Raw genomic sequence first — 11,090 nt, forward strand, 5'->3', positions numbered from 1 at the left:
CCAGAACTCCTTGAAAATGTTCCACTAAATGTTAGACAGCAAATGTAGTTTCAGCATGATGGAGCGCCGGCTCATTTTGCTGTACAAGTACGCGAGTATTTGGCTCAGCGGTTTGGGCACCGTTGGATTGCCAGAAATGGAGCAGTTTCTTGGCCTCATAGGTCACCCGATTTAACGTCGCTCGATTTTTTCTTGTGGGGACATGTAAAGTCTTTAGTCTACGAAACTCCAGTAGAATCAGAGCTAGACTGGACGAATAACAGCAGCATTTGAAATCATTCAATACGAGGATCAAATTTTTAGGGTAGTCCGCCGAAATTATGTGCGGCGTTTAAATCGGTGCATTGAGGTTGGAGGAAGACATTTTGAACAATTGTTGTGATGGTATCATATACAAAAGGTAAAAATAAATGCATCAGATCCTATTTAGGTAATGAATATTTTTTCTAAATTTAAACGCGTCTTAGGGCCGTAGTGGCGTAGTGACATATTTCCAGACATGGATTCCTATGTTGCACTGAACAACCCCTAAAAGTTTGATCCCATAGTTCTGAAACACCCTGTACAGAGATCTATTAGGGGCCACAAACCTATTATTTGGTTGTGAAGATTGCCTATCTTGGGCTGAAGGGTTTACAGAGTTTTGTGAGAAATTTCTTCCTGAAGAATTTCTAAAATTATTTACATGTAATAGGGTATGATGTCTGTTGGAGCAAATTGAGCATCCTTGAGAGGGGCAAGTGTTTTCTGCATGTTTTGTTCCTAAACAATTTGGGCACATTTGTTTAGAGCTTATAAACTTAGTTTTATCTGCATGTTCCAAGTTCTTGAATTGTTGACATGAATAAATTCTATGTCCATTGACCGAGCAATATATACAATTTTTATTTGAACTAGAGGCATTTTGTGAGAAATGAGGCTTATTTACAGGAGTTGAAGAGAGATTATTACTTACAAAATGAGAGTACCTATTTTGAGGTTTTGCAAGAGAGTTTGCTGGGGGCTTGGATTGCCTTGAGGTGGGCAATTCTGAGGCAGAGAGATTTTCTAGAAGAGAGCACCGTCTTTCTAAAAATGTAAAAAATTCTATGATTGTAGGCAAATTTTTCAAATTTCTCTCTGATTCGGAAGCCTTTTGAGTACCAAAATGTAATTTGCGCTCTAAAATATTTAATAATAATAAGTCCCAATGTTCCACAGAACATTTTAAATCTCTAAGAGACTCTAAACTTCTTTTGCAACTTGTTATAAAATCTCTAAGAGAGTTACATTTATTTATACTTGGCAAATCAACGAGAGAGTTTATTAATGAATTTATTATAACAAATTGATTTTGGTATCTTTCAACCAAAATATTTAGAGCAGTTTTAAAGGTCTCATTTGTCAGAGCTAGAGCTTCTATAAGTTTAAGTAGCTCTCCTTTGAGAAATGATTTTAGGTATATAAATTTCTGAATGTCACTTAAAGCCTTATCATTTAAAATCAGGGCAGAAAATATTTGATAAAATTATTCCCATTCTGAAACATTTCCAGAAAATGAAGGAATATTAATCTCTGACAATTTAACATTATGAGAGATATGATGTGAGACTGGCTGTAGAGAAATAACAGAGTGCGGGTCAACAGGAGCAGCCTTTAGCGGAGAGAGAAATTCAATTGCATTTTTTACGTCAGTGAGATCACGAACATATTTATCTTCAATTTCATTTCTGTCTTCAGAGTCAATATTATTTTCAACCAAGACCTCTATTTGATCTTGAATCTCAGTGTATTTTTTAAAAGTTTCATTTAGGTGTGTTTCCCTCACCTTAAACGAGTTTAATTCTTCTTCAGTGTCTTTGATTTTGTAAGCCAAGTTATTATACGTGTCATGGAAGCCTTAGCATGTTTCCTAGCAAGTTTTAATTCATCCATGATGAAATTTTAAACAACCAACTGTTTAAATTAATTATAAAAAATATAGCTTAACTATAAACTGAGTTACAAAACTATAAAACCTACTCATAAATCTTTTTCATATTGCAAAAAAATTATAAAGATAACAAATAGGGGAAGTCTTTATCTCCAAGAAAAATGCATGTGGGACACTTAGGTAAATGTATTATGCATTTCGGCTGTGTAAACAGCCATCATCAGATACAGAACATTACAAAAAACATATACGTTCACAATGTGAGTGAACGTATATGTTTTTTGTAATGTATATATATCTTTATATACGCATTCTCCTACAAAATATGGACTTCTATTCAACTACGAAAAATAATAAGTATCATTCAACTTATTACAGAGACAAAAAAAAATTTTCTTTTACAGGGACAGAGAATAAAATATTTATAATATATAACTTACTATAGAGACAGAGAAAAATATTTTTATATGTAAAAAATAAACATTTAATGTTAGAGCAAGAGCAACAATAAAATATACAGCCTGCTTTTACAGCCTCAAACATTCAAAAGAGCTAGAGTTTTAGCAAAAATTATTTTGCTAAAATTATTTAACTAATTATTATATTAATTTTATATAAATATTCTAAATCACACTCACAAATTTAACAGAGAAAAGTTATAATGAAAAATACATATAAATTTACGAGAAAATAACAAAAAGTCACTAACATTGATCCCAAAACAAATACCTTTCCAATCTTGGGTATTCTGCTTGTCACAAGATTTTTTGTGAGCTCAGGGATGCGGGGGTTTCTTAAAGATCTTCTCCAATCCAGGGGTGTTGTTTTTCATAAGAGAACTGGGTCCAAATTATCCCATAGCCGAGGTTCTCCAAAATCCGGCTCGTTTGGACCAAAAATGAAGGGTGGATGTCTTATCCTGTTCCCATCATCCAAGGGGGACACAAAAAGACTGAGTTGTGTCTAATTACTCGAAGAACCAAATCCATATGATTAAAAAATAAAACAACACTTGTACAACATAATATGTACGCATTTAATAAACAAATTTTACTTTTAGTTTTCCTTGCCTTAACTGAGCCGTTATTTTATACATATATATGATCTATACACTGATTTCAGTCATTATATACACTGTACAACTTCTTTTTCTTTACATTGCTTCTTAAACTTCACTCAACAACAAGGCACTATTGACATAATACTAAAATTATTTATATTATGTCCCGTAATATATTATTATAGTTATATTATGCAAATTACAAGGCTGCCATTTTGCTTCCATTCCCTAACTTGGGTTAAACGAATTAATACGTTTAAGTATTTAGGGCACAGAGTACTTTATCATCAACAGAGCACAAAACCAATTTATATAAGAAACAGTACAGAGAGACAGAGCTATATCATTAATTAAAGCAACTTTTCACATTAAAATTTTTCTTACAAGGGCCATTTTTTAAATTGTCACGTTGTAGAACCAGAGCAGAGACCAGGCGGCGCAACTTTCGTTCAACAACAACATACTACGACTGTCACGACTGACCCAATTTCTTTCTCCCCGAGTCCCCGGACCCCGATCCTCGGTAATCTATTTTTAGAGTTTAAAGCGGTGTTGCAAGTTTGTTTAAATTTTAGGTTCTTTACAGAAAGGAAATTTGTAAAGTGGTGTTGTGAGTTTTCACAACACACCTGTTAGAACAATATTTCCCAAATGTTGTAATCTATGGTGATACTCGTAGTATTCATTGATACTGTATTTTTTCTTGTTTGGAACATAACCTTTTTAATACTCATAGCATTACTACTTGTCAACAAAATAGGTTAGCAATTGTAGCTGCAGCATCTCAAGTGCAACTTTTAACTCGAGTGTAAGCCAGGAATCTAAATTAACATTCCTAACCCCACAACTAATCCAAACAAACATCGAAATTTCATTTAGAAATAATAGATAAGGAAGGCCTCTTATAATTCTTTCTGGTGAAGCCTTAAATACAAACGTAGAGTGTATTGAAATAGCTTAATTTTTATTTAATTACAAGCCTTAGTATATTAGGAAGATATATAGCTTTCTTCTTCGCTACTTATATAGAGGTTTTCAACCATCTGAAACCAGTTAAGACATTTATTATTTATATTAAAAAAAAGTTTTATCTACATCCTTCGGAACTTCAGCGCCTTTTTTCTAATAATTTTTTAATGATTAGCATTTAAGTATTTTTCAAAGTTTTATATATTTTTATTTTATTTTAAATTAGTTTCTCGTTTTTATTCCTTTAATGTACAGTTTATTGGCTTTGTTTACAACTTCTATGTTTATATTGACAATAAAGCATTTTTGAGTTTGAGTTTTGAGTTTTATTTCTTTACCATTTGACTTTTTAATTATTTTTTACAGAAAAACCTTGTTTGCCGAGATTTGTAATCAACATACTGATTAAGTTAGTCATTGTAAATATCTGGAAAAAACAAATATTAAAATCTCCTGAGAATTTCAGTGACAGTGGGCGCGGACTATAAATAAATCGCTGGCAAACGACATATGCTGCGTTCCCGATTTTGTTGGATATCGATGGGACTCGGATTACAGTTCACACACATAAAGACTGTCCTGCTCCTCCTATATGACGGTTTGCCAGTTTGTTTATTTAAATTTTTTTCATCTTGTATTTTTGTAAGAAAATTATTAATAACGTGAAAGATAAACTTACTATTAATCCCTAAAATTTTGAATATGAATTACTCGTACGCAATATTATTTTTAATGTCCCTTTGGTCTTACAGTAAGTGAGAACACAGAATTTTTACAATTTGGTTCTTCCAATATAGATAATTATTAATTCCCAAATTATTATTCATATTTTTTAACAGGTATTGCTTTGGAATGCTATGTATGTGATAACCAGGAAGAAAATGAAGAAAAGTGTGGAAAAACTATTGAGATCTGCAATTATGGAGAGGATGTCTGTTTAACTGAAATCAGATGGGGTTCCACACCCTATTGGCAACAAGGTAAAAATGTTTTCCAAAAATTTGGTTCACATTTGCTTTACTTTTCATTTACTTTAAGTTTGGTTTGGAATTATTGAATATTTCATATGATGACTAATTAAAATTGAAGTCAGTAACTTCTAATAATTTCTGTATCTGATTTTTCAGTTAGATTATGTTGCTCCCACAATATTCTATTTTGCAGTTTATTTGTAAAAGATTTCACTGATGGGATCTGTTAACGGACTAAAAACATATTAAAAACGAAATAGCAAAATAGGTTATTTGTGGACGGAACTATACTAGATTTCTGTTTTCAGGATTTTGTGTATATGTATTATTTTAGTTTTAAATGTTTTCTATTTCTAAAGAGCTTCATAAGACTCAAATCATTCATTGACCTAATAAGGTTTCTTTCTAATTTTGTGAGATGGTGGTACTTTGTCATACTTGTTAATAAAACTGATATTATTTCCACATATTATAGGTATCTAAATTTCCTTATATTTACATGCATCTCTATGTTATTCTTATTTTTACATCATCTTACCATGTTGCAGCTAATGTCTTTTTTCTCTTCTCTCTCTGTGAAATTTTAATAGAGCACTACACTGTATCTTCAGTGTAGCAATAAATATTTTTATTTTAGAGTTCTAATAAAGTTGCATGCTGCAATTTAAAAAATCACAAGTAACTTCCAATTTTTAATTAAAGATATGACCAAGGATTTAAAAATTGTATATATGCAGGTATGCTGTATGCAGCCAACACCTTGGGTAAATCAGAATAATTCATCTGAGTCAAATTAAACTTTATTATCAAAAAAGATGTGTCTCTTCAAGAAATTGAAATAAGTGGTTTGTTACATATAGTAATAGTTTCGTTTTATTTTTGTGTCAAAAATTTCAAGAGATCATCTGCAGGGCTAAGTACAAAGATTTATAGGATTTTTGTAGTCTAGAGTTTTTTTATTTTTTTAACCATCTATGTTGGGGGATGAATTTGGACAATAGTGCTGAGAAAATTCTTTCAAGCAGCTAATCTTATCAATTCTTATAAATCAATAAAGGAAAAAAGCAAAACACAAGAAATACACACAGAGTGTAGAATCTTATGCTATCTACAAAGTAGTGTTCTTTGCTTTGTTTTTTCTGTTGCTAAGTAAGTTGAAATAAGCATTATGGAAATTGTCAATGTCCTATTTTTTATTTAGGTTATTTGGGTATTTTTTAACTTCAATCATTTCAGTTAAGTGTCTCTTTATAATTTTGCTGTCTAGATAGAATTTCTGTTTTTTCAGAATCAAATGGATGTTGAAAGTTTTTAAAGTGCTCAGCAAGAGCAGTCCTAAGCTTTAATTTAAATCAATTAACATAGTCATCTATGAAGGGGTCAATATTCAGTTCATTAAATGCTCTCATCATTCTGGTGATTGCAGAAAAGAAATTGTAATCATCTATGTGTGACATTTATTATTGATATTTACATTAAATGGTATATTTTTAAAAATCCAGGGCAATAATAAATTTCATTCCATATTTTCTAAAATGCAAACGAGTCCTCATAATTTTAAGACAATCGATATTGAATATATCTTTTATTATCTTATAATTAATATGAAAATTTTGGTTAATTTCAAAATTAGCCTTGAGTGGATTTTTTTATGTGAATTAGGTCAGAACGTATTTTATTTATACGCACTAATTGAATACTATTTAATAAAAATATATTAATCCACTTTAAAGGACTGTCATCCAGACCCATCGCACACAAGTTCTGAATGAGAGGTTCAATCTGTCAAATGCCTTTGAGCAGTCAGTGTAAATATTGTCCACCCGACTATGATTCTCAAAGGCATCCAATAATTACTGCTGATATGTAAGCAAATTAATTACAGTAGATTTACCCTCAGAAAAACTGTGTTGCTGATCTAATATATTCTGACTAGGCTATGAGAGCTTTTTGGCGAAAAAAGGCTGTCAATAAGTTTGGAAAGTTCAGATTGTATTCTGACATCCTTGTAGTTGGTAATGTCATTCCTATTCCCACTTTTTATATCGGCATCGAAAAACTTGTTTTCCAGAAGGCTGGAAAACAAATTAACTATATCCTGACCACTATTTAACAAATTACGATTTAGCTGCATTTTATTTGGATAGGAGTTTGATCTTTGTTTTGTTTGATACATGTTTCCAAAAGCTATTTGAATTTTGTGGTACGTCATGATTCATTTTAGCAATAGTCACTCAGCAATTATCACTTACAAACATTTCAAGAGCAGAGTAGAGAACAATGCAAAAATAGTTAATACACTTTTTAACAATTGTATCAAACTCCTGTTCCTAAGGAATAAAGTCAAAAAACTTCAATTAAGCAAAATTCATAGTAATCAGTTTTTAAAATTTAAATAAAAATAATCATGTGAGATTACTGATTTTGTTAATAGGAAATGAGAATTCATAATCTATGTGCTGTGTAATATTTGTAAGTGCTTTGGACTCAATTGAGACTTCTACACCTACAATTTTTGTAAAAACAAGATCTAAAAGGTTCCCGTATGAGTTAGTATAATTGCAGGCTAAGCACAGATAATTAGCTGAGGTTTTAATTGCGAACTGTCTACACATAACTTGTCCTCAGCACTGAACCAAGTAACATCTGGTGAATTAAAGTCACCACAAACCAACATTTTATATTCCAAATAAATATGGACTACCTCAAACATAGTCTGAGCACAACCTTCATAGCGTGATTCTACTATACTTCGTGGCGTCTACTATACGCCGGTCGAATGTAAACTGCAGCTAGAATTATCATTTCATCACCATAGGATATATGCATAGAAAGGTGTTCAACCGAGGAATTGATTACTTTAATTTCACGGGTCTTAATACATTTTCTCAACGCCATCACTGTCCTAGAGCTTCTAGCCTTCCCTTTTATAGTCGGATTACGATCATTCATAAAATCTCAATTTAGAATCGGTAATCAGCACTAAGCCAGGACTCAATAACCGTTAAAATGTGATAAATGCAAGAGTTAACTATGTCCCAATTTAGTAATTTTTGTGCCAACAGCACCAGCGTTGTGAAAATAAATATTTTGTTTTATATTTTAGTGTTTTTGTGTTTTATGGCTGTCATTCTTCAGAAGGAACATACAGGTTTTCTTCTAAATTCTATATTTCTTTCTAATTTAATTGTTGCATTTCTGCGATTAAGCCAGTCCAGTTAATAATTTTTAAAATTATTAATTCTACATCTCCCATAAATAGTTGGTTTATTAACTAACTTATCTTGAATTTTAGTCCCTAAGTTATTCCAGGAATCGGATAGTGATAGAAACGCCCGAGACCAAGAGTCAGAACTAGTACAAGTGGAGTCAAAGGAGGATACAGAGTTCTGAACAACCTATGCAGATTTTTTTGAGAGCTAAAAACGTGGATCAACCTCTTACAAATCAAGGATCCTAACAGCTAACGCTGATTTCGCTGCATGTATCGCAAATCTATTCTTGACTTTTCCTCTTTCTTGTTTCAACACAGATTTTGTTGAAATCAGAAACAGATAGTTTTGCAGTTTACATGAGACCAACTTGTAATATAATATAGTATATACAGTGGTGGCCAACTAATTAGAAACAGTGTGAATAAATTAATAAAAATCATAAATCTTTTGTAAATAAAATTGTTTATTTTTAAATTTCTCGCCCATTGTCGCAACTAACATTTACCTTTAATATTACCATAAATTTAGTGGATTTGTCTTCACATATATACTTTAAAAAAAAAGTTAATTTTTTATACAAATATTGAATTGGACAACTAATTAGAAACCAAAGAATTATCAATTTAAAAAAAACAAAATAAGAACTCTAAACCCTAAATAAATCAATATTTTGTAGCAAATCCCTTATTTTCAATGACAGCTCTACATCTCCTGGGCATTGACTCCACCAGATGTTGACATCTCGCTAGTGGTATCGATTTCCACGCCTGCTCTGCTTTTTCCGCCAGATCTTTAAGGTTTTTAATATATTTATGTTCTAAAAGTTTTTTCAGGTCTCTCCAAAGATTCTCAATGGGATTGAGATCCGGACTACATGAGGGCTAATCAAGTACATCAATATGGTTATCGTCAAACCATTTTTTTACAGACTTAGCCGTGTGCTTGGGATCATTGTCTTGTTGCAAAACCCAAGACACCGGCAAAGTTTCATCAGCAAACGGCAACATGTGTTTCTCCATAATATCTTTATATTTTTATTGGTCAAGAATACCGTCAATTTTCACTAATGGACTAACACCACGCCACGAAAAACATCCCCATAATTTTATATTTCCACCTCCATGTTTGACTGTGCTGGTTGTATACTTCGGATTATTTTCCGCACCCCTTGGTCTTCTCACAAATATTCTACCATCACTACCAATGCGATTTATTTTTGTCTCATCAGACCATAATACTTTTTTCTACTCTTTTATGGTCCTTAGCGAATTTTAATCTAGTCTGGCGATTTTTCTTCTTTAGCAGTGGTTTCTTGCGGGATACTCGTCCAAATAGATTGGCCTCATTAAGTCGTCGTCTTATAGTTCGTGGTGATATCGCGATAGCTGGAGAAAGTTCTTCTTTAATCTGGTTGGAGGTTAAAAATGGATTCATTTTAGCCATTCGAACAATAGTTTCATCAGTTCGTTGGCTTTTTTTTTTGATCTTCACTCGCGTGGAATATTTTCGTACGTTTTATGTTCTTTTATGTGTTTGAGTGCATAGAAAACCATTTTTTTTTTAACATTTTAGGTGGTCAGCTATTTTACTATAAGTCCAACCTCTTTCCCTTAGCATGAAAATTATTTTATGCATTGGCAGATCACAATTTTTTTTTCTACCCATTTTAAACTGTGGAAGACACAAAGACAAGGCTTGTAGATACAAAAAACACAAATTGTTACCAGTACAAAGTTTTGAAATGAACTATACGCGCGTTTATTTTCGTCGTTTCAAGTAGATGGCCAACTGTGTTATCTATAAATTTTGTTTATATTCTGCATTCCTTACAAATTTCTTAGTGGAATGTCTATAAATAAATTATATATTGCTGTTGTGATGAACAATCAAAATTTTACAACAAGTTGGTTTTAATTTATTTTAAAGAACTGAAACATTGAATAAAGTATTTTTTTAAAATCGTTTCTAATTAGTTGGCCATTACTGTATATAGTATGATAATACTCAATAAAATAAACATGTTACATATACCTATATAGATTTTACTTACACAATATTTTTATTTCTATTGCAACTCTAGACTGAAAAAATACTATTTTTTTTAGGGGCCTTAAAACAGTACTACATATCTAAAAGGTGTTCAACCAAAGATAAATGTGAAAAATTTAGAAGTTCAAATATGGCTGCTTGTACCCATATTTGGTATGAGGATTGGAAATGTTCCGAATGTTGTAAAGGAGATAGGTGCAACTATTACATAATTGTAAGTATTTTTAATATTATTTTAACTAATAGATTCTACTTGTGTGTTATTTTTAGTCAAAAGCACCTGCTCTTAATTATTCACCTTTGTTGATGGTAGGATTGTATATCTTTATCCAAACATTGTGATGGCTAACCAAACAATCTTTAATCACTAATGTTGACAATTTGTAATTTTAGAAATCTTTTTATTATATTAATAGTAAAGTTAAGCATAAAATGTATACTTCCATTATGCTTTTTATACCCAAAGATGTTCTGTGAATATTGTACTGTATAGTGGAAAAAATGAGCAATTACGATGTATTGTAGATATTAAGAAGTAATGAAAATGTATTCCGTCCAACTTTGGATCTTAATATTTTTTAAGTTTTACCTACCGAATTTCGTGTTATATGTATAATGTTGATTTTTTAATATATACAAGGCATATATTTATCATACAGCCATATCATATCTTCTAAACCCATAATGTTATGATTAGAAACTTTTATAAAACATGCTTTATGATGTATACTAGAGGAAAATATGGTTCAGTGTAATATTATTTGATAAGATGACAAATATATCTATACAAAATCATTTTTAATATTCTCTTATTTTCTATAAATGTTTAGCTTATTGTAATATATAAAGTGAAAATATTTATGCACCTGTATCCTTATCCGCAAAACATTAAAAAGGAGAATCTAAAGCTAATG

At 31.2% G+C, this 11,090-nt stretch overlaps 1 protein-coding gene across 2 annotated transcripts; it reads left to right on the top strand.

Annotated features, from left to right (window-relative positions):
• Positions 1 to 4,469: 4,469 nt before the first annotated feature.
• On the top strand, positions 4,470 to 10,980 carry LOC126742581 (uncharacterized). Of its 2 annotated transcripts, none has more exons than XM_050449313.1 (4): positions 4,470 to 4,539; positions 4,781 to 4,921; positions 10,233 to 10,390; positions 10,447 to 10,980. In XM_050449313.1, exons 1-4 carry the CDS (start codon positions 4,482 to 4,484, stop codon positions 10,516 to 10,518), a joined length of 429 nt encoding a protein of 142 aa, XP_050305270.1. In that variant the 5' UTR covers positions 4,470 to 4,481; the 3' UTR covers positions 10,519 to 10,980. The 2 variants fall into 2 exon arrangements, with proteins under 2 accessions (XP_050305270.1, XP_050305271.1); XM_050449314.1 differs by having other exon boundaries at positions 4,489 to 4,692.
• Positions 10,981 to 11,090: the final 110 nt, after the last annotated feature.

This window comes from Anthonomus grandis, chromosome 11 (genome assembly GCF_022605725.1).
Source record: "Anthonomus grandis grandis chromosome 11, icAntGran1.3, whole genome shotgun sequence".
NCBI lineage: Eukaryota > Metazoa > Arthropoda > Insecta > Coleoptera > Curculionidae > Anthonomus > Anthonomus grandis.

Bases quoted from the DNA above. Each gene is read 5' to 3' on its own strand.
- LOC126742581 (XM_050449313.1), top strand. From the start codon at position 4,482: ATGGGACTCGGATTACAGTTCACACACATAAAGACTGTCCTGCTCCTC. The intron at 4,922-10,232 runs GTAAAAATGTTT...TATTTTTTTTAG, and splicing joins CACACCCTATTGGCAACAAG to GGGCCTTAAAACAGTACTAC. The intron at 10,391-10,446 runs GTAAGTATTTTT...TGTTATTTTTAG, and splicing joins GGTGCAACTATTACATAATT to TCAAAAGCACCTGCTCTTAA.